This window comes from Phallusia mammillata, chromosome 5 (assembly GCF_965637545.1).
Source record: "Phallusia mammillata chromosome 5, kaPhaMamm4.hap1.1, whole genome shotgun sequence".
Lineage (NCBI taxonomy): Eukaryota > Metazoa > Chordata > Ascidiacea > Phlebobranchia > Ascidiidae > Phallusia > Phallusia mammillata.
This window is the reverse complement of record NC_137256.1, coordinates 9,249,283-9,271,181: the sequence shown is the minus strand read 5'-3', so window position 1 is coordinate 9,271,181 and position 21,899 is coordinate 9,249,283. Positions and strand designations below refer to the sequence as shown.

The following is a 21,899-nucleotide window of genomic DNA, read 5'->3' as shown; positions in this document are numbered from 1 at the left end:
TGCGCATAAAGTACTGCAATATGAGATACTAGTGCTCCTTGCTTTTTTTAAACAAGGCAGTATTTATATTTGTTTATATGTTTGTTTTGTTTCAGATGTTTCAGTATTATCTAAATTCTCGGACTGGAAATAACAGGAACAATTGCAAGTGGCCAAAGACTAAAAAGTTTGGTAGGGATCCTTTCATTTTGGCAAGGTGACGAGATTTAGAACACGGTGTCACTAGCAAGCCTTCGGGAAAAAGGCAATTTCATTTAAGTGACGTCATTATGTCACGAGTCAACTGTGTCGTTTGCTTGTCAGCGCTGAACATTATGACGAAACAGATTGCCGGCAAAATCGTCATGTTTTACTATCGAACCTGAGGATTGTCAGTTTGATTGTTACGCAATAAAAGCAGGGCACGAACATGTTGTGCAAGAAAACCACTGTGACGTATATTATTATTTGTTTATACTACCTGTTGAGTGGAATAGAGTATGGTAAGTTTATTTTTATCTATTATGTAATACAAAAACGGATGTTGCAGCTGTTACGCTGTGTTTTTATTGCTCAGATAAAATGATAATAACTTTTTGTCTAGTTGTTTGTCCTAAACATAACTTAACATGTTTCTGCAGTAATGCAAATCATAATGTTGTTTGAAATTAACTGAATTAATTAGACTGACCCATAAAATTGTAATTAAATTATTGTGCAAAATCACACCTTATTTAATTAATATTCATTCTTTGTATTGCTCATGATTAGGGCAAATATTTTTTGACTTGTCAAAAAAAGTCAACATTTTGTCAAAATTGTTGGAATAGGTCAAAAATTGTCAAAATTGTTCACAAAGTCACAATTTTTTACAAAGTTAAAATTGTTTACAAACTGCATTGTCGTGGTGTTGTAGAGGTTGGACTGTCAGTGAACTGTTCATTTTACACCTTGTAGCCTACTTTATACTGTTGTAACTGGCCCATTGCCTACTTATTGTGAATCATACACCATAAAGTGAGTGAAATAATTAGGTTGATATGGCATGATGCGCAACACATCTTAAAACGTTCAAAATTTTGGTAGGTCCCAAGTCATTTTACGGCAGCTGCAGGTTAGGTGCAGCTCTTGCTTCGGTTTTGCTTTAGGTATTTCATGTATCTTTCGTTTAGACAACTGTATTGAATAATTTTCGATGTGTCTTAGCTGCAGTTTTTTGGCAGTGATTTTTAATTAGCTCGTTTCCCTTTTCAGAACAGGCTAGGTCTGTGTTCAGATTTTTGCCCTTCTGTTAGACATTTGCTCTACAGAGTAGCCTACAGCCATATTTCAACTTTTTGTACAATAATGTGTATTTTTAACACTTGAATTTTTCATAGGTCAAAATTTTGTCAAAAAAAAGTTTTTTTAAGTCAAAATTTGTCAAAATTTTCAATTTGTAGGTCAAAATTTTTCGTTTTTTAGGTCACAAAATAATTGCCCTACTCATGATCATTTCACATTTAAAATAGAACCAAGATAGATCATAATATAGGCATAGAATATAAAGATTGGTAAAAAACTTACTTTTTAACATCCATGTTTTTTGCAGCTGTCATTTTGCCTACCTTGAACAACTACTTGTTATCATTGGGGGCTGACAAGTTCTTTATTGGACTGGTAATGTCTGCATTTAGCCTAACTGGCTTATTGTCAGCCCCTTTGTATGGACGGTTTACAGACAAAACTGGGTCAACAAAAGCTACAGTAATCTTTAGCAATCTATTCGAGATTGGAGGTGTGTATTTCATCATGATAACGTTTTTTAATTGTCATGATCAGAATTGAAAATGTTTGACATTTCTCACTAAAAAGTCGAAAAAAAAATTTAGAATCCTAAATTTTGTTACAACGCTTTGTTTATTTAAAATGTTTTTCTTATTTCTTATATTGTGCTTTATTATTTTTATCCAAGAGTAATTAATTCAACCCATATTGTACAGGAAATTTTATGTACTTTGTGGCCACCAGTCCATTAATGGTTCTCGGAAGTCGACTTATTGCCGGCCTGGGATCTGGTTCCGGTTCATCCATATTTGGCATGATTTCACGCAGCACAACGAAAGAAAATCGAACTGCCGCATTTTCCCAACTTATGACGCTAAGACAGCTTGGTCTGATTGTTGGCCCAGCATGCAATCTTTTCTTGCGCAAAATGGACTTTTATATTGGTCCATTTCATGTCAGTGCTGACACCGTCCCAGGGGTAAGAATAGTGTTGCCCACTCATTGTGTTGTACAGCAATGTTTAACTTGAATATTTTTAGCTTTTTATGGCACTTTTGTGGTTTCTCCATGAGCTCTTAATGATTTTCTGTTACCATGAACTTCCACAAGCTGCGGAACTAAAAAATAAACAGGCAGGTTTGGTCAATTCTGATAGTGGCGATGACATTGATGTTGTTGTACCATCTTCTGATGCCTCCCAATCCTGGAGCATTGTGTTTAAAGGTATGAACTTTTTTTTAACATTTGTTTAGCAGTTTTAGCAATTTGCCTCAACCAAAAAGACTGTTCTGTTATTGGTATATTGGTAACTCCATTTTTTGGGGCAATTGTGTTGCTATGTTTTCTTTCACCAAGCGAAATAAACTCAACTCAACTAAAAGTAGTTTGTTTCTTATTGCAGTATTTTTAATGAGTATGTGTAAATTTGTTTTTTTCTTAGGAGATTTGATATGTACTATTAATGCACAAACTTTTTCGAAAATTTGACCCTTACAAAATGGCATATTGAAACTTTGGTGCATTACTAGTGTTTATTATTAGCAACCAATGTTCTCAAATTAAACAAAACTAAAATATTTGCAGATTTGATTCGGGAAGAGGTTATTGTGTGTTTAGCAGTTACCTTTACAGTGATGTTTGCCCAAACTGGAATTGAAACACTGCTAACACCACTAACGTTGCAATTTTTCAATTGGGGCGAACTAGCAAACAGCATATTCTTTTGTGTTGCAGGCGTTATTGTAAGTGTAAAACTTTTTATACGTGAAAAAATATTTGTAGATTTTACACCATTTGTTTGCTTTTCAGATCATTCTTAGTTTTATAATTTTAATAAAGCTGAGCAAGCGCGTTGCTGATCGTCAAATGCTCATTGTCGGAATGGCTGTTATGTGCTGTCTGTACGTTGTTTTTCTTTTTTTCGTTATATTCGCAGTTCAAGAACCAGTTGGTAAGAAGTTTATGTTTCAAAACGCTTTCAACCTTTTTCACTATTATTTTTTGTACAGGAACCACATGGGTTATGGCTATATTCGTCTTTCACAGCGTTGTCCTGGTGTTTATACTTCCATTTGTTTGGGTACCTCAAACCTCTATATACTCCAAAGTCACTAATGAAAAAACACAGGGTAGGTAATACTCCTTAAATGCATACCATGGAGCATTGGTATTCTAAAGCATGTTTTATGTTTTGCAGCTTTTAACCAAGGTATCAGATTGCTGATCATGGGGGTCGGGCAAATTCTTGGCCCACTCTGGGCTGCTTCATTACTGAACAACCTTAAAATTATGGCATCTGTTAATCTTACAGTTGTTTTTCTTGTGACAGTAAGTTTGTAACATCACTTTTGAAATTGCAAAAAATCATCCCTATTTTGTTACTGAACACTCTAAAATTGTGGAATCTCTTAATCTTATAGTTGTTTTTCTTGTGACAGTAAGTTTATAACACCACTTTTGAAATTGCAAAAAATCACCGCTATTATGTTTAATATAGATTATGGTAACGGCATCATACAAACGGCTGGATACCTCTGAAGACTCAATGATTGAACCTGATGAAAAAACACCATTAATACGCAACGGCAGTGTGTCAATAAATGCTTAAATGGTGTGTAAGCAGGTATTTTACTAACACAAAGTGCAATGTTTTTGTAAGATTGTCACTAAATATGTTGTGTTGAGACTGCTATGCAAGGTTTTACACACCATCACCATGCAACACCTTTTATCAAGTTCTATGGTACATTAAATTGCTTTCACTCTGTAACTAAACTTTTTTCTCATGAAAATGAAATTTGTACGAAATTAGCAACTACCTATTGTATAAAGTGTATTATTGTTTGTGATTGTTTGCATCCTTCAATCTAAAACCTTTCAATGGTTGATTTTTTTCTATTATCAAATTACACATATTTTTTGTGGGATTGTATTGAAGAGGTTCCCAACCTTGGATGAAGTCTAACTAAGGGGTAACTTCAGGTGTAAATATAAGTAAGCCAAGTTTGTTTGGTTTAGTGGGATTGGTGTGTTAAAACACTATTTGATAAAGTCTTTGTCAAAAGCTTTAAAAGCAAAAAATGAGAGAAAAGGTTGAGAACCTCTGTTGTAATGTTTCTTTTAAGCAAGCATTTTACAAAAAACTTTTTTTAGTGTGTTTTAATTGCACTTCACCTTAATTTTTAATACACTGACATTTTTTACAATCATCATTGACTGTTTTTGCAGCATTTTTGTAGCATGAACAAAATTCCACGCATTTTTGTTTCTAACAATAATGTACTGAAGCAAACAACATCATAAGTCCAGTAAAAAAACACACCAACAAACACAGTTCAAGGCATAATATGTAGGTCTACAATAATTCCGCTTTGGCAATAATATGTTTGTACCTTTGAAATATTTGCATGAAAGTTATTGTTTTAATTTCTCAAACAACATATATTTATAAACTTGCACCAACCAACCAAGCAATAAAAAGCATCTGAAGTAATATAATTTGCACCACATAACAAAGCTTTAAAATGGTACAGATAGTGAACAGTATTGAAAAAAATCTGTATTTCTTTCATTTGCATAGTCTGTATAATAAACAATGTCAAGTTATAATTCATCATTTACAGTGGTGCATGTTGTGTATGTAGTTGTTACGCCATTCACAGTTTTTGTAACAGTTCGACATTTCTGCTTTCCACCTAAACAAAATAAACAAAGTTCTAGATAAAGTTAAGCATGATTAAATACGTGTGGAAAAGATTCAAATGCCTTTTATGCCAATAAACATAGGTATGCTTACAATAGCATAAACATATTACTATACTCATATTATTTGCAACACTTGCAATAAAGACCTTAAATGCTAAAATACTTTAGTGTAATGACTACAATAAAATATATGGATATGCATAAACCAGTAGAAACATAGAGGTACGAGACGATGTTAGCTTTTGCAAACAAGGATCTTTACAAAGAACATTTCAATATATTTTTAACATACCTGTGCTACTTGAACTATATGAGTAACTGCCACCTCCACTTGGGAATTTCATGTTGTGCATTTCTCTACAAATACAGGCAACATTTATGTTGTTTTGGCAATTTTTAAACTAAACCGATTTATATGTACTTACTCAAACATTGGATGTCCGCCAGAATCAGAGAAAAAATCATCAAAGTTGAAAAAACTAGAGCCTCTGAAAGCAAAAAAAAGGAATTGGTAACATTGCATCTGACTTACACCAAAATATATTTAGTCTTATGGCTTACCGTTTGTTAGATCCTCTGTGGCCAGACCTAGCCTCATCAAATTGTTTGAAAAAGTCATGGAAATTGAAGTGTGATCGAAAATGATCATGAAAGTTATCAAAACCTGGACCTTGTGGTCCACCATTCTCGTTCAAACCGTCATGACCAAATTGGTCATATTTTCGTCGTTTTTCTTTATTTGACAACACGTCGTATGCTAAAAACATAAAATAATGTGTACTCTATGCTGTGACTGTAAAGACACTGGTATTTTTCTGTTTTACCTTCTGCAATATCTCGAAATTTCTCTTCAGCTCCCGGCTCCTTGTTTTTATCGGGATGATACAACAGCGCTAATTTCCTAAAGGCACTTTTAATTTCTTTTTGCGTGGCCTGTTTTGATACGCCTAGAACTTCATAATAATCTTTTGGCGTGTCAGAAACGACGAGACTGGTAAAACACAGAACTACTAACACGTATCGTACTATCCGTGCCATTGTTAACTTTGATTAAAGGGAAAACATATGGCTGTCTACTGCAAACATCTCAAGTGAAATTAGGAATGACGTGTCTTTAAATAGGGGATTTTCTCGTTGTTATGACCAAACTATCGACAACCATACGGTACCAATATTACTGATAGTTTAATATCTTATGTGATTTATTGTCTGTCAGTAATTCCTTATCATGAAAAAATATTAGAAAAGAACAAACAGACTTCATAGAAAAGTTCCTCAAAGGCATAAACTGATCGAGTACACCGATCCCAACTTTTTGAACAATCTGTTCAATCACCAATCTCAAGTAAATTACACATATTTATTGACATAGAAAATAAACATATTGCACAGAAAATAAAATTAAAAACAACATATGAGAACAATAAAATGTACCGAAAACACTTGCACGGGATTGAGTTTGTTAAAAAAAACATAAATAAAAAAATATAATTTACAGTTAAACATGATAAATAAATACTCTTTTGTTCGGCTGTGATAAAACAAAATCACTGTCATGTATTGCTTTTATAATATTTTGTAAATATTTCAAATTAAACATATTTTCATCTGCTTATATGCTTCAATGCCAAAGCAGTACTAGGAAAGCCCTTTTTAGAGAGTAAATTTAACATGCTTTTGTGGTGACATGTACAATTAAAATCATAAAAATGTCAATTTTAGAAACATTACAACATAATACACTACACAGGTTTATGCAGAGTTCACTTGACATGATCTTAAGTGTAAAATAGTACCCTAAATAAATTAAAAAACTAGAAGGGTGACTTAGCATGTATTGCCCTTGCACATACACTATAACCTATTTTGAAACATTGATATATTTCCTATGCTTATTTTATATTGGGTCCCATACCATCCACTGTCTTTTATAACCTTAGTTGTTTCTGCAAGCAGAAACTCATGGGTCCCCACACATGCAAAGTTGTAGATAATGCATTTCAAGAGATAACCATATGAAAGTTTAGTGTTATAAGGTAAAACGCAGTGATCGGGACTGGGCTTAAATATTAATACTATGTAGAGTACAAACTAAATAAATTTAGATTCACCCCAGGTATTGTTTGAAGTATGTCCTATTTAACGTTCTTTTTCAAAGAAACGAAGGAGTAAGTAGTGGCATAATGGGGTAAAACAAAAAATGAATAGCAAATTCTACAAGCTGTCCAATTTTCATTCAATTCGAACATTGTGAAAAGGGTTACACATTTTAGAGATTAGTTGGTTAAGTTGTGGTGCTACAGGGCAAAACATAACATTTGAGGACTTAGTATGTTCAATAAGTTTGCAAATTTCATATAGTTAGGACATTTTTTAAAAGTTCATTTATTTTAGGGGGCTAGTTAAGTAAATGTTGGGGCTACAAGGTAAAACACATCAATTGAAACCTACAAATAGCATAGTCCACATACTACCCAAATTTTATCCAATCCCGACACTGTTTAAAAAACTGACCCATTTTAGGGGGCTGATAGGGTAACTAATGGGGTCCGACACACAAAAAAAATATGAAACCTCAATGACTCAATCAATAGTACTGCAAAATTTCAGCCCAATCCGCCAATGTTTAAAATTCCGACCACTAGAGGTGTTTTGAGCAACAACCGTTAATGTTTCTTATGTCATAGGGCTGTTAACAACCCCCTAACTGCCATGACACAAAAATGTTTACCAAGCAATCCACAAAGTCACAAACGAGTAACATACAACTGCTTGCCCTTGTAACACTATTGAGCAACAGAAATCTTTCGTTTGTGGTGCCCAGTAACATACAAATACGTTATACACTTTGGGGGCTTGTGCGGTAAATGTTGGGGCTACAGGATTGAACACACCAATCGACATCTATAAATGGCATACTCTATAAGCTATCCAAATTTCAGCCAATTCTGACACTGTTTACAAACTCACCCATTTTAGGGGGTAGCGGGGTAAATACTAGGGTTATTTGGACAAACAAAGTGGGATGCACATCTACATAACTTTATCTACCATCTGTATAAGTTTTCGCCACATCCATCAAACATTTGATGGAAAAAAACAAGTCGGACAAACTTTGGGAAGAAAATAACCCATTTTAGGGGGCTAGCGGGGTAAATACTAGGGTTATCAACAAAAACAAAGTGGGATGCACATCTACATAACTATATCTACCATCTGTGTAAATTTCAGCCAAATCCATCTAACATTTGATGGAAAAACGAGTTGGACAAACTTTGGGAAGAAAATAACCCATTTTAGGGGGCTAGCGGGGTAAATACTGGGGTTATCAACAAAAACAAAGTGGGATGCACATCTACATAACTATATCTACCATCTGTGTAAATTTAGGCCAAATCCATCAAACATTTGATGGAAAAACGAGTCGGACAAACTTTGGGGAGAAGAAAAATGAAAGAAAAAAAAAGAAAAACAAACAAACAATTTGAGTAAAATCAATGTGTGTCCCCTTCAGGAAAGGGGACCCATAACTAGCATATTCTTTACAAAATCAACATTTGCCAAATATTTAGCATAACACATCTTTGGCCAAAAAAATAAAATACCTCAAATTGCATCATGTCTCTATATGTTAAAAAGGAAACAAAATCATTAGTTAAAAACAAATGTCACGCATTTATTCCATTAGCACCACTCAGTAATGGAGTTCTTTCATTTGGATCAGTATTTGCATCAACATCCAAAACCTGCTTCTCGTTTTCAGGTATTAACCGCTTGTAAGACATTGAAATCATAACCTTGAAAAAGGCAGGTAATTACTTGAATTTTATCCTTTAGCTTCAGTAAAAACAAACCTTACCGTCAATAGGGCAATAAGAGCCAAGTTTACTGAAATCATCAGTGGCAGTTGGCTAAGTAGGGATCCTGCCCAAAGTGGACCCATGATTTGACCTAATCTCATTGCCAGCATTCTTATACCTTGGTTAAAAGCTGCAAAAACATCAATGTAAATGAAAAATTAATTTTCAGATTTATAATAATGCCTTTGTACAAGGAATTGTATTTTTTAGGAAAAAAGAATATCTTGGAAAGTAATTATAAACACATAATATTCTTTGAAAACAAAAAAAACTAGAATAGTGGTTTTCCTATATATTGCCAGTTTATATATACTACATCATATTTAACGATGTATCACATATACCATTTACTATATTTATGATGGATATACATTTGGCACCTACATTTCATTGGGTCCCTATCTTTTTCCTGGCACTTTATAACATAATTGTTTCTGCAAGCATAATCTAATGGGTCCCCACACATGTGCATGTGTGATTTGATAACAGTAAAAAAAGGACACAATCATTATTAAACTGGAATAGTGCATCAATTTTTCACGGTTTTATTTCCATCAGTGATCATTGTCTCGCGGCGTGCGAATGTTGTTAGATAAAGATATGGCACCGATCGTGGCAGGAGGGGCCTGTTGTTAACCGCCATAAGATGCAAAACTGTGTGATACAACAATTGCATAACTAACGTTTTTAAATGATCTACAAACATATCTTAATTGCACAGTGCAAAAAGACTGCCTGATAGCACGTCCAGTTATGCACGAGGCCGAGATATTCGCTTTTTAGTGGGCAGGTTTGTGCTTTTCGCGCCCACTTGGGCTTTTTTCGACATGGAGTTGTGCGTTGTTTTCACGAGGTGGAAAATGGATGAGTCCAACTATTTAAACATTTAACAAAGTTTCAACATGTTTTTTCCTTAATAGCCCTTTGTTTGTTGAATTATGATTTTTAATCCGCATATAGCATTCCCTGGCGCCATTAAGTTTCTACATACCAACAATACGATTGCGTGCTGTGTTGTCGCTCTGCGTTTCGAAACACGAATAAGTTGACCTACATTAACGTTTACAGCACAATATAACTAACATAACATCTTAATTTCAACCAGTCAGAAAATGGTCAAGTGCCGACTGCGTTCATGCGTGAAGTAGAGGCATTTTTTCCATGAAAATGCATATATACAACTTCAAGTTACAAAATACTAAAATAAGCTGCAATGTACCAATCATAAAAGTATGAAACTACAGAATCATCTGCTTTAGCAAGTATAGCCGTTTTAAAAATTTCATGTTTCTGGGGGCTGTGGGTGAACCGAGGGATCAAACGGGGTCAAAATTCACATGGACCATCTTTAGACCAATATTTATAATGTGAAAAAAAAAAGTTTAAACCATTCTTTCTTGACCAAAACATGGAAACAAATCCGCTAGACGGAAAATAAGAAAAAAAAATATAGACAAAAACAATATGTGTCCCCTTCAGGGAAGGGGACCCATAATTATTAAAACAATATTAGCAATAACGCCAGCTAGGTTAAAATCACTGCAAAGATCTATCACCTAATCTTAGCATAAATAAACAAATAATCATTATCATTCACATACATTTGAATGCAAAAAGGTACCTTGATTTTTGGCACTGGTTATCTTTGAAAACAACGCTGCTTGAGGAACCCAAATAAAAGGCAGATCAAATATCAACAGTATACTGTGTAAGACAAACAAAGCAAACAACAAATGTTGTTCTGAAATACACACAGAAAACAAATTAAATAGGTCACCAGAAGCATGGAACTTATGCAAATGTAAGCATACCTATACGGTTTTGTGATGCAAATATGATGTACACTAAAAAATAGATGTACAAGCCAGTCATTATGGCACTGCCAATCAATAGCAATAGTCTGTCTGAAAACTTTTTGCTAAGCAATCCAACTGTTATAAAGCTGACAATGATCTATGAATAATACAAAAAAATGAGTGGTAAATATTTTGTGCTGGTTAAATGGTTAGAAGTGTAATTCCATATTGTGCAATACTGCCCTGTTAATAGCACATACTTTATCATACCCAATGCAAACAAAGCATGCAGAGAAGCAAAGCAAATAAACCATTGCAAAGTATGTACACATATGTGTTACAAATGCAAACATAAATTTACATTATTCTAACAAGATGTATGGAACTTTTTTTACATTGTTAGAACTTATAATGGTATGCTTACTATGGCACCAGCAATACTGAAGAAGATACTGTTTGCCAATTCTTTCCAACCAAATAGCTGCAGAGACAGAGGTGTTAAAAGGGTTTCAACACCAGTTTGGACAAACATGAGATTAAAATTGATAAATAAACAAACAATGACTTCTTCCCGAAACAGATCTGAAAAAAATAAAGTTTTTTAGTAAATACAATTCTCTAAAGCACTTAGCTGTCACATTTATGCACCTTTGTAAGCAAGAACCCAAAAGCTTTTTGATTCTCGTATGACAACATTTGGTTTACTGTTGGATTGTACAGTAATGTTGGATTGAATGTCTTCAGTACCACTATTGATTCCATGCTCAAAATTATTAGTTTCCGCGGTCATATTTTCAGTGCTTTGTGGCAGCTCAAAGTAACCAACTGCCATTATGAATACATGAAGGGCCCATAAAATTGCCATAAAAAACTAATAAAAACAAACAAAATTTTTTTGGGGGGTTGAAAGTGGCAAAACCACAAAGCCTTACCCCTTGCACATTATATGTATTAATATATACAGATCCAATATAAAAGTTGGCCTGTCTCAGAAATAGATTGCATGCTGGACCAACCAATAAACCAAACTGTCGTAGAGACATTAACACTGAAAAAGATGCTGTCCTTTGTTCTTTCGAAGTGCTTCTGGATATCATTCCAAAAATGGAAGACCCAGAACCAGATCCAATTCCAGCAAGGAAACGACTTAGAAGAACCATCAGAGGATTCTTTGCCAGTAAATACAGAATGTTACCTATTAAAAAAATGGAATTTGTGTTTAATCTAACTGTGAGTTCCAGTCCAATAATGACAAACTGCTGAGCAAAACTGGTGCACAAAATGTCATGCAGTAAATCTCTAATCAATCTTATCCGTTTATCTCAGCAAGAAATTGATAGACACTACACCATATCAAAAAACAATATTAAACTGTTGTCTGAATAACTTCAACATAACAACAAAACCTATATATACTGAACATAACCAAGTCAGGTAGTACTAAACACCACATGTTATAATACAGTAAGCAGTTATAATGAAGAAACATATAGTTTCAGCGAAAAATATAATTTTGTTGACTTTTTAAAGCACTGGCAATTGGAGCTATGTTGACTGCGGTGTGGGTTTTTATTTAAAATAACACTGTTATCTGGTCATGTGACATATTTTGTGGTATTCCAAGCAAAGCCACCAAGGTGGTACTACAGCTATTGACAATAAAATTTTTAAACAATTATAACAAACCTCCAATTTCAAATAGATTGCTAATCATTACTGTGACCTTTGAAGAACCAGTTTTATCTGTGATGCGTCCATATACGGGGGCTGAAATTAGTCCCCCAAAACTAAAAGCTGACAACACCAATCCAATATAATATGATTCAGCATCCATGCTAAGAAGGTAGAGATTGAGGGTTGGTAAAATGACAGCTAAAATTGAAAACAGTACTTTCAAATAAGATACAATAAATATTTATTAACACCACTACCAAGTTGCATAACAATACATCAGGAATTTTTTGATTGATAGGGTCATTGCATCATAAAATGGTAAATTTTAATAACTGTACAACGATAAGTTTAATGATGAATATATCAGCCAAAATAGACAGAAAATCGACATGCTTTATTATTTAAAGTGCTCGTGCCATTATCAGTGATATGATCAACTCAAGTAGCTATAAATAGGTGTAACTAATGTTGCCCCTTAGGCAAGTGGTTCCCAACCTTTTTTTGGAGCGACCCAAATACTTACTAAAATTTTGTTTTGTGGCTTCTTGCGACCCATCGATATGCATTCTTACTATTTGGGTTGTATTTTTGTTTGTAAATCAGAAAAGTTTTTCGAAAATGACTACGCTAGTTTGAAAAATAAAAAACATCAAACAAAAATTATTCGTTTTTCGGCCAACTTTAGAGCTGGTTCAAAGCATTATGTGCCAGACAACGTTTAACAGTGATCTCACACAAAGATTATGACATCACAAACAGAATAATTCACTATCACGCCAAATAGCCGTGAAATTGTTATTGGGAAACAATTCACAGCCTTGGGAAATAACAAAATAACGCTACGAAACGTAGATGCTAATTGTCACAAAAACTGGTGACCCAACAGAATTTACAGGCGACCCAACTTTGGGTCGCGCACCATAGGTTGGGAAACACTGCCTTAGGCCCTTATATCAATGATGATGGCAAGCATTTGCCTAAACATTTGAATAAAAAAGTATGTCCTTTTTACGTCTATTTGGGCTGTTACTTTCCTCATTAAACTTATGAACAGATCGGTGTATAGTGTTCCAATTCCAAAGTATCCTACGCAGTGCACATTTAAGCAATATTAGGCAAATTCCTATTCTATAATTAATATTATTTTTAATGATGAAATTTACTGCTTAAATAGACGTAAAAAGCGACATGCTTTATTGTTCAAACTGTTATTTTCATCATTAAACATACGAACATATCCATATATAATGTTCCAAATATTATTTTTAAACTATATAAAAAACAAAAGACTCACCATATTCTACCCCGCTAAAGAAAAAATAGAGGCAGATGGCAGCAAATGTTGAAACTTGTTTTCCTTTCATGCTGCCAACTTAAAAATGTCTACCTTAATACCTAAGTCTCAACCCTACAATTGCAATGAAACTTGGTAAATATAAGGTAGAAAAGAATTTAACACTGTTAATGAAAATTTCAAGATAACAGGACCGTGACAGCAATTTTAGATTATTGCATAAGTTACAGCAAGTTTTACAAGACAAAACAAAAATTGTAGTTAGGGAAAGTCCCGTAACTAAAGTTGATTTTTTATTTCCTAAAAGTGTTTAAAACAGTGTTTCTCAAAAGTATTTGAACCCAAAATTTCGATAAAAGTTTGCTTTGGAACTAAAACGAAAAAATTAGAACAAAAAAATATAAAATTTGTCAATTTACTATAGATTGTTTCTTGTCACGTAAATGAAACCAACTTAATTTGACCAGTTTATTTAAAAGAAAATTTAGCAATGTGTAATGTGTGTTAGTTATTGTGGTAAACGGCGACTGTCTAAGATCTCAAATGTTCGTTTTGTTTGAGAATTACAGCGTGGAGGAAACTGGTTGCTTTAATTTAAACAATAAACCTAATAACACCACACAAGATGAATATTCGAAATTCTGAGGTATGATAAATTGAAAGTAATTGTCAGTTTTTAGTCTACGCATAACCAGTGATTGTGGTGATTAAGTCAATGTAAAGTTTATTAAAGAAGCTATACAAGTTCTTTTTAATGTATGTAAAGTATACTAAACTAATTGATATTTTTATTGAGGTTACAAATCAATAACTTCATGTCTCTAAAGCAGTGGTCAGCAATTTTTTTCAAGCCATACACTGGTTTAAGTCACCCAATATCTTTGCAGGCCTGCCTTAGCTTTAATACTTGATGATAATTGGGTGCAGTGTTTTTTTAAGATGTTTTGGGGGAACAAATTTCTCCAGCGGTTTCCCAAAATAATTCGTTTAAGCAAATATGGCTATTTTTTGGTATTTAAATGAAACAGTTGCGGTCTCTTATAACTACTTAGTGGTCACCCAAACCAAACCTTAAAAAAACCCTGATTGGGTGTCTAAAACGTTTTACAATGTATCACTCAACATGCTCTTATTTAGTTTGTATCACTTATGGAACAGCATTGGGCTGTGGGTACTATATCCAAAGGGTACTATATCCAGTCTGCAAAATATGGCAGCTGCATGCAGTTTTGTTTGAAATTTTTTGGGGGTTTGCAAGCAAAAATTGGTGGTGCACATGCGCTTGGGACATTTTGGTTCTGCACACCCTTGATCTCGCCGAAAACTGCCATATTCTACAGACTGGCATAACGTTAAGTATCATATTGGGCTAATTGACAAGTTAATAGGATTATAATAAGACAACAATGTATGCCTTGGGTTTCTATTTTACCCTTTCTTTTTAGGCATTTTATCACACACATTTAACTACAAGTCGACTTGTTGTTTTACAGCCTGCCGATTTGATGAACATGCAACATTGCAACATGCTTTGTCTGCCAGAAAACTACCTGATGAAATACTACTTTTATCATGGATTGTCTTGGCCTCAGCTTTCATATGTAGCAGAAGATAGCAAAGGAAACATTGTGGGATATGTGTTGGCAAAAATGGAGGAAGACCCTGATGAGGCAACACATGGACACATCACATCGCTTGTAAGTGAACTTTATTGTATGTTTGTAAGTGAATTTTTTGACATGGTTTAAACTAGCGGTCGACAACTTTTTGAGTGCTTCATACCAATTTACTAGTTTCGTCACATTGGTAATGGCTTGGCATGCCAAAATATGAATGTGTATAGGTGGTTTTTTGCAATGTTCAATAATCAATATTATTTAGTGGTTTTAAAGTTTTCGGCACACAGTTACCAGTATGTTTAGAAACATAAATATATTATGTGTGCAGAAGAATATATCAAAACATTAAAAAAATTCTATGAATAAAAACAACATTTGTGTATGCAGGCAGTAAAACGAACACACAGACGATTAGGACTTGCAAGGAAATTAATGGATCATGCTTCAAGAGCAATGGTGGAATGCTTCAAAGCCAAGTATTCAAAGTCCTTGCATTTTAATTAGGCCTTCAGACATGAACTGTAATTGTTTTACATTTTCAGGTATGTTTCTCTTCATGTTCGTGTCAGTAACCGGGCTGCATTAAGGTTATATGCAGACACTTTAAAATTTGAGCAAAGTGAAGTGGAAGCAAAATATTATGCTGATGGAGAAGATGCTTTTGCAATGAAAAGGGATTTAACGAAACTACTCTCTGAAGTAAGTCAACTAAAACAAGATTTATTGTTTCTAAATTTGTAACACAGTGTCATATAAACTGTTTAAAGCTATTAGAGATATGTTATCAAAATGAAACCTGTTTCAAAGCAAAAAAGTTATTTACAACCAAAAATTTGCACTGATTGTTGCTGCGCTGTAAATAATGACATTCAAAAAATATATTTGCTGTGAAGGCATGTATTGAACACATTTATAGCAAATATAAAAAGTTTTTTGTCAAAACAGGTTAAAACCACAGGTCTAAGAACTTGATATCTTCGAGTTAAAATTGTTATAATTTTTTTATGTATATTTTTTTTTAAATTTTTGAAAACATTTTGAATTTATGTTTTGCACTGTGGACACTATTAAATTAAAATTTTTGTTTTGTTTCACAGCTTCCAACACCAAGAAAGTTATATATTCCATTTCGGGAAAAGAACAATAGTGTGACCAAACCAACTGAAGTAGACAATGAAGATACTGCTCCAACTGGGGTTATTTTTGATGAAAAAGACTTCGCTGATAAAGCCATCGCTCAATCTGGAGTAGACGTGTTCGCTGAAGACAACCTAGCTAAAACGTTGGAATCTACTACATTAAGCTGAAAAAGATGTCAGAAAAGAATGCTGCTGTGTTTATTTGCATGTTTTATGATATTTGGACAAAAGTGTAAAGTACAACTTACAAACAATGTAAAAGTTCCAGAAGAACTGCTTTGAATTAATGAACTTAAAATAAACGTTGGTTTTAGGATAAAAAGCAGCACATTGGTGACAAATAAATACATAAATTAGGTGCAACACTACATTTCCTTTGAAAAATCACAGTGTCTTTAAAAACTCAAGGCAGTTAATCAAACAATGTCGTAAATCATGATGAAGCAAAACAATAAACTAAAGATTACAAATGATAAACTTTGTCTTGATCAACGCTTCCGTATTTAATGTATTTTCCGTCATTCGGCCAAGTGAGTAGATTATTATCATAGCCATAGTTTGACCGTCGACCGTTATGTGGCATCTGTCGGACATTATGGAACACAGGGTTTTTACTTCGGGCTCTATCGCACTTGGGAGGGCGGTGTGTGTCACACGGTGAAAAACAAAGACGCAGTTTGTCTAATAAGTGTCCCGGCCAAAAGGCGTTCGGAACTGCAGGCTCGCGATGTAGGACTGGATCTGCTGAACTGCAATAAAAAATGGAAAATGTAGTCAAAAAAGGAAATAATTTTTAGGCTTTAATAGAAATGTTATACCAGGTGAGTCTTTCATATTCCTCATAAGTCAACCAACAGTCCACTTTTCTGCTGATTGTGGCCCTTCCAGTAGAAAGATTCATTTGAAACCTGAAAGAAATCCATATTCCAAGTCATTTTTTCCAGCACTTATCAAAGATTCCATTTTAATTAATTTTAATGAAACTTTTTATTTTAAAAAAGCATATTTAACCAATTTATGTAAAAACATGATTTTAACAAATTTGTTCCAAAAATATTACAACACAAAATTTTGACTCTTATTTACCTTTCTGGTGCAACATCTCGAAGACGAGGAAATATAATCAGGTTTACATCACTAGGTGTCCTTCTTCCACTACTCAGTCCTTCACTTGTGGTGGTGGGCGATGTTTTGCGTTTCTGAACAGTTGACATCATGTTTGGAGATAGCTTTTACTACAGTGTATTGGACTTGGCAAATCAATAAAACATTCCTAGGCCATAAAGTATAGGAACTAGACTGTAACCCAAAATGCTAACATTTATTTTTTAAGCTGTACAAATGTGCACTGCTTGTGCAGTCTCAGCACACAACTAAAAGCCTGCTACACAAACTGAGGTGTGGTTCACATCTAATGAGTGACTAAAAGAGCTTATATGTATGCACAAACAGATGTTGCATATAAACTGGTATGTAGCCTCAGCAAATACACACCTGGTGTTGCTCAGTGTACAAGCTCAGGGAGCTTGTGTATATGTTTGAACATGTTATCCTGTGCTATGTAAAAACAGGTGTGTGGCCATAGCATGCATATCTAATGTTACTCACAGTCACAGTGGTCCCAAATAAGCTATGTGTATGTTCACACACATGAAAATCTATTCTGTGGATAAACTGGTATGTGACCATAGCGGGCACATCTAATGTTACTTCCAGTTTTCCTAATAGTACCAAGAGAGCTTGTGTGTATGCCTAGAAACTTGAAACATCTAACAGAAAATTGCCTACCTAAAAAAAACTAAAAAAGCAGTGGTGGGATTAAATTTTTTTGTCAGCCGGTTCTATCACAAAAGTCATATTTTTCAGCTGGTCCTGTTACAAAAAGTCCATTGATTCCTGATCTCATAAAATTTCGTGAGATGGTTCCATGGAACTGGTGCGAACCGGCTGAATCCCACCACTGCAAATAAGATGTCTTTATCATAGTTTTGCGTATAAGCTTTACCTGAACTCTTGGTAAAAATCTTATCTGCCTATGCTTTTGTGATGAAGCATTTGATGTGTAAGAAGTCTCGTTTGAAAATCCTTTTCGGCTTGTAGCAGAACACTGAATTCCAAACTCTAACTGTTCATCTGATTCACTGCTAATGCTTTCATCTTCCATGGAATCTCCTTGGCTTAACTTTGAAACTTTACTACTAATATTAACAGTGTCTTCACTTAACACAGAACCAGTTGTAAAAGTGTCTGTGCTATGCTTTGGTGACTGTTCATTTGAACTAGTAATGGTTGATAGAGATTGTTCTGCAAGGTCTGGTGTTTGCTCTGATGAAGTACTGTCAAATGAAGTATCACTGTCCTCCATTTGTGATGCAAATTTGTTTGTGTAGCTGCCAGACGATTGGGTTTGCACTTTGTACATTTTTTTCTGATTTACAAAAACATGAATTATAAACATTACGGTTACATTTTGTCCCGTCATACAGGTCCAAGACGATATGAAATTTTTGTTTATATTTTTTTAATAAACAGACTGTCCAACACTTTTACAATGTATTTATACCGTTTTGGTAAAACATAGAAAGGCCAATAGGCAAGCCAAATAACCCTTTAAGATTGCCCTATAACCCTATTCATTTGACCAAATATTCTTGTGACAAATGTAAAATGACTGCAGTAGTTGTTAAATTTTTTTTTGTTTAAAATTATTATCGTATTGATAACTTCGTTGATTTTCACCATTTCACTTTTTATCATTTCCACAAGTTCTTTTTGGCCTTTCTTCAAAGTACTGAAAGTTTTGTATTCTCCCAACTCACCCTTCTTCGCAACGTTGACTTGTGCTGGGCTTTCCAAAAATCTGATTGCAAGCATTCACCAGGTTGTCGCAGCTTAGTTCGTATTTTGGTGCTTCGTGGGAGGTCGTCAGGTATTAAAAGAGCTTTCCTCAAAAGTGTTTCACTCAAAACAATGCCCTGTTCTTCACAAAGCTGTACAGCCATCTCATATTCAAGCAATCTACAACAAATTTTTTGATATAAATTTTTCACTTTATTTTCTGCTGTATTAAATTTTCAAGATAGCCTTCATCTAAGTACATAATATTTTATGACAAAAACCAACCCATTGAACTATACAGTAGAAGGAATCTACAACATTATACCGCTTAACCTGATTATTCAATACCAGTTAATTGCAAAATCTGTTTAATAGCATAGATACAGCTATTAAAATCTCTCAGAATGAGAAAGTTGGCCGTTTGAACACATAATAAAGTTAATTGCATAAAGAGCTTGGCAAAATGGTTATGTATAGGGTTTAATTTAAAAACGCTTTAAGGTCACAAGTAAACAATTATATTAAGCATTGATTATATTATGGTTAAAGTACACTGAAACAAAACCTTTTTTGTAATGTTAATTGCTTATTCATTTCACTTCTTAACGACTTTTTGCCTTCTATCACATAAAATTCAAGATTTAACACTATGAAATACCTTAATTGTTTTTGGTCTTTTGATTTTCGATAAACAGGACTTTCAGGAATTTCTTCACTTTCCTGTGCATTTCAAATTTTATTAGTCATGTTTGTTTTGTTTTTGTGGAATTAAAAGTTAAATAATGTATACCTGTTTCTCTTCACTGATAGCTGAAACTGCACTGGATTGTCGTTTGGTTCTGAAACATAAAAGTACTCATTTCAAACGCAACATAATACTCATCTCATGGAAATTGAATAACTAAATCAACTTTGTTTGACTTGGCGTATGAAACATTTTAATTGCTTCTTATTTTGCTTGGTAAAAATAGAAAATCAAATTATTGTGAACCAATAAATGTGAAAACAAACAAATAAAATATACACAAATGAAACAAAAAACATTTCCCATGTAATGAGATTAAGTGTAACTGTGAATACATTCTTAGCATGTATGATGAAGCTGCAAAGTTTGGCTTTTTCTCTACTACAACAATTTAAATATGACACCTCCTGCAAACCTAGCATACCATAGCCTACATAAAAGTGTGCTGTTACAGTGGTTTGCATTGCCATTTAGGGACATATTTTTTAATAACTTCAAAGTAATAATAAAATATGTGCTTCCATAAAGTTCAAACTGGAAAACAAATTACAGATTATAATTTTTGTCACAAATGAAAACATTCACCTTTTTGTTACCAAGTTTAAGGCTTTGAACAATGACATTGGACTGCCTTTGTCATAAAAGTACTTTTGGATGACATTGGCTTCTGACTTGTTGATGTAATCCATTTTCACCATCTAAATAAATGTTTTGATTTCACAAACAAAAATCTTTTGTTGTTACTTCAAAACATACTTACTGTGTCTAAGCCCTCTCTGCATGCTTCAGAAGATATTGTCATGTCATCTGTTGGAAAAATATCTGTTGCCAAGAAGTTGTTGGCTTTCATATACCTTCCCAACTGTTTTAAGATGCATTTGACATTGACAGGTAAAAGTCGTAAATTCTTTTCAGAAGGTGATGGTGGTAAAGATTTCTGTAAAGCAACGTTGTACGGATCTGAGTGTTGGTCATTTTTAAATGGGGACACAGGTTTTACAGGAAATTTGGCCAACACTTTTCATCACTAAATCACACCACTTTGCAACAAACAAAATAACATTAAGTTGACAATATTTTACAATTAAACCAAATAAGCATTACCTAACCCTAAGGGGTATGTGTTTCTGCATAATAAAGTTTTACCTCAAATAACAAATGTTAGCGTTACAAGATGATGTTTCATGATGCCATTAGGATTCTGTTCTTAATTAATCAAGGGTTATGATCAAACCAAACCAGAACCGTCAAGAAGAAACAAACTATATTTGTATATTACAGACAAATCCGGTCAATCGCAGACCATGCATAATACATTTAAATGCAAAGGGGCAGTAAATCCCAAAAGTTGCCATTTGTTTGAAAAAACTGCCTGGCGAATTGCTTAATAAAGCATGAAAAACTGGGGATGTAACTTTGACTTACATTAAGAGCTTTCTCCTGGCCAGATTCATTTAAAAGTCTGTTTAACACACATTTCTCCAGAGCTGTTCTTTCAGGTTTTCTTTTCAACCAGGCTGCATCAAGTCCAAGTTGATTTAAGTCACTGCGTAACTTTTTTCTCTTTTCCACCCACGACTTGTGGTCTTGCACTTCACTGTGTATGACAGAGTCCTCCTGGACTTTTTGCTTTTCCTTCAAGGGCTTTAACTTTGCATAGTACGATGGAAGAACAATGTCACCTGCAGCCTTGTCATCGAAAGAATCTTCTTTGTTTTCTTGATCAAATGGGTTTCCGTCAACAAAGTGAACTTTTCGCACATGCTTTCGTGGGCCGAAAACCTTACACGAAGTCCGGTGAAAATGACTTGTATATAAATCACGCCTTTTAAACTTCTGCAACTGAACATCCACTGGCAGTAGAGCATTTTCATAGGTTTCAAATAGGTCTTTTACACCGACAGCAACATTTTCATATGGCTCATCTGATTGTGTGGGCGGCATTTTTTTAAACAACAATATAGGCCTATAAACTTATGAGCGT

The 21,899-nt window shown here is 34.0% G+C and overlaps 5 protein-coding genes across 5 annotated transcripts; 2 read left to right on the top strand and 3 right to left on the bottom strand.

Annotated features, from left to right (window-relative positions):
- Nucleotides 1–254: 254 nt before the first annotated feature.
- Nucleotides 255–4,454, top strand: LOC145227820 (major facilitator superfamily domain-containing protein 8-like). The gene is made up of 9 exons (XM_080092742.1): nucleotides 255–482; nucleotides 1,571–1,756; nucleotides 1,962–2,224; nucleotides 2,286–2,469; nucleotides 2,830–2,987; nucleotides 3,055–3,196; nucleotides 3,255–3,374; nucleotides 3,443–3,573; nucleotides 3,743–4,454. The coding sequence occupies exons 1-9, from the start codon at nucleotides 410–412 to the stop codon at nucleotides 3,851–3,853; spliced, it is 1,368 nt and encodes a 455-aa protein (XP_079948868.1). The 5' UTR covers nucleotides 255–409; the 3' UTR covers nucleotides 3,854–4,454.
- Nucleotides 4,455–4,496: 42 nt separating this feature from the next.
- Nucleotides 4,497–6,066, bottom strand: LOC145227824 (dnaJ homolog subfamily B member 9-like). The gene is made up of 5 exons (XM_080092745.1): nucleotides 5,775–6,066; nucleotides 5,512–5,707; nucleotides 5,376–5,438; nucleotides 5,243–5,307; nucleotides 4,497–4,940 (listed from the first exon to the last, which is right to left on the bottom strand). The coding sequence occupies exons 1-5, from the start codon at nucleotides 5,986–5,988 to the stop codon at nucleotides 4,849–4,851; spliced, it is 630 nt and encodes a 209-aa protein (XP_079948871.1). The 5' UTR covers nucleotides 5,989–6,066; the 3' UTR covers nucleotides 4,497–4,848.
- A 230-nt stretch (nucleotides 6,067–6,296) lies between these two features.
- LOC145230415 (major facilitator superfamily domain-containing protein 8-like) lies at nucleotides 6,297–13,699 on the bottom strand. The gene is made up of 9 exons (XM_080095842.1): nucleotides 13,575–13,699; nucleotides 12,293–12,478; nucleotides 11,539–11,801; nucleotides 11,255–11,477; nucleotides 11,031–11,188; nucleotides 10,622–10,763; nucleotides 10,432–10,551; nucleotides 8,810–8,940; nucleotides 6,297–8,747 (listed from the first exon to the last, which is right to left on the bottom strand). The coding sequence occupies exons 1-9, from the start codon at nucleotides 13,642–13,644 to the stop codon at nucleotides 8,619–8,621; spliced, it is 1,422 nt and encodes a 473-aa protein (XP_079951968.1). The 5' UTR covers nucleotides 13,645–13,699; the 3' UTR covers nucleotides 6,297–8,618.
- Nucleotides 13,700–14,087: 388 nt separating this feature from the next.
- LOC145229024 (N-alpha-acetyltransferase daf-31-like) lies at nucleotides 14,088–16,695 on the top strand. Its single transcript, XM_080094271.1, has 5 exons — nucleotides 14,088–14,220; nucleotides 15,068–15,271; nucleotides 15,581–15,669; nucleotides 15,736–15,892; nucleotides 16,291–16,695. Exons 1-5 carry the CDS (start codon nucleotides 14,200–14,202, stop codon nucleotides 16,498–16,500), a joined length of 681 nt encoding a protein of 226 aa, XP_079950397.1. The 5' UTR covers nucleotides 14,088–14,199; the 3' UTR covers nucleotides 16,501–16,695.
- LOC145229023 (uncharacterized) lies at nucleotides 16,515–21,882 on the bottom strand. The gene is made up of 9 exons (XM_080094270.1): nucleotides 21,341–21,882; nucleotides 20,676–20,852; nucleotides 20,501–20,613; nucleotides 19,961–20,009; nucleotides 19,829–19,890; nucleotides 19,152–19,350; nucleotides 17,419–17,531; nucleotides 17,151–17,240; nucleotides 16,515–17,081 (listed from the first exon to the last, which is right to left on the bottom strand). Exons 1-9 carry the CDS (start codon nucleotides 21,857–21,859, stop codon nucleotides 16,796–16,798), a joined length of 1,608 nt encoding a protein of 535 aa, XP_079950396.1. The 5' UTR covers nucleotides 21,860–21,882; the 3' UTR covers nucleotides 16,515–16,795.
- Between the last annotated feature and the right edge of the window lie 17 nt (nucleotides 21,883–21,899).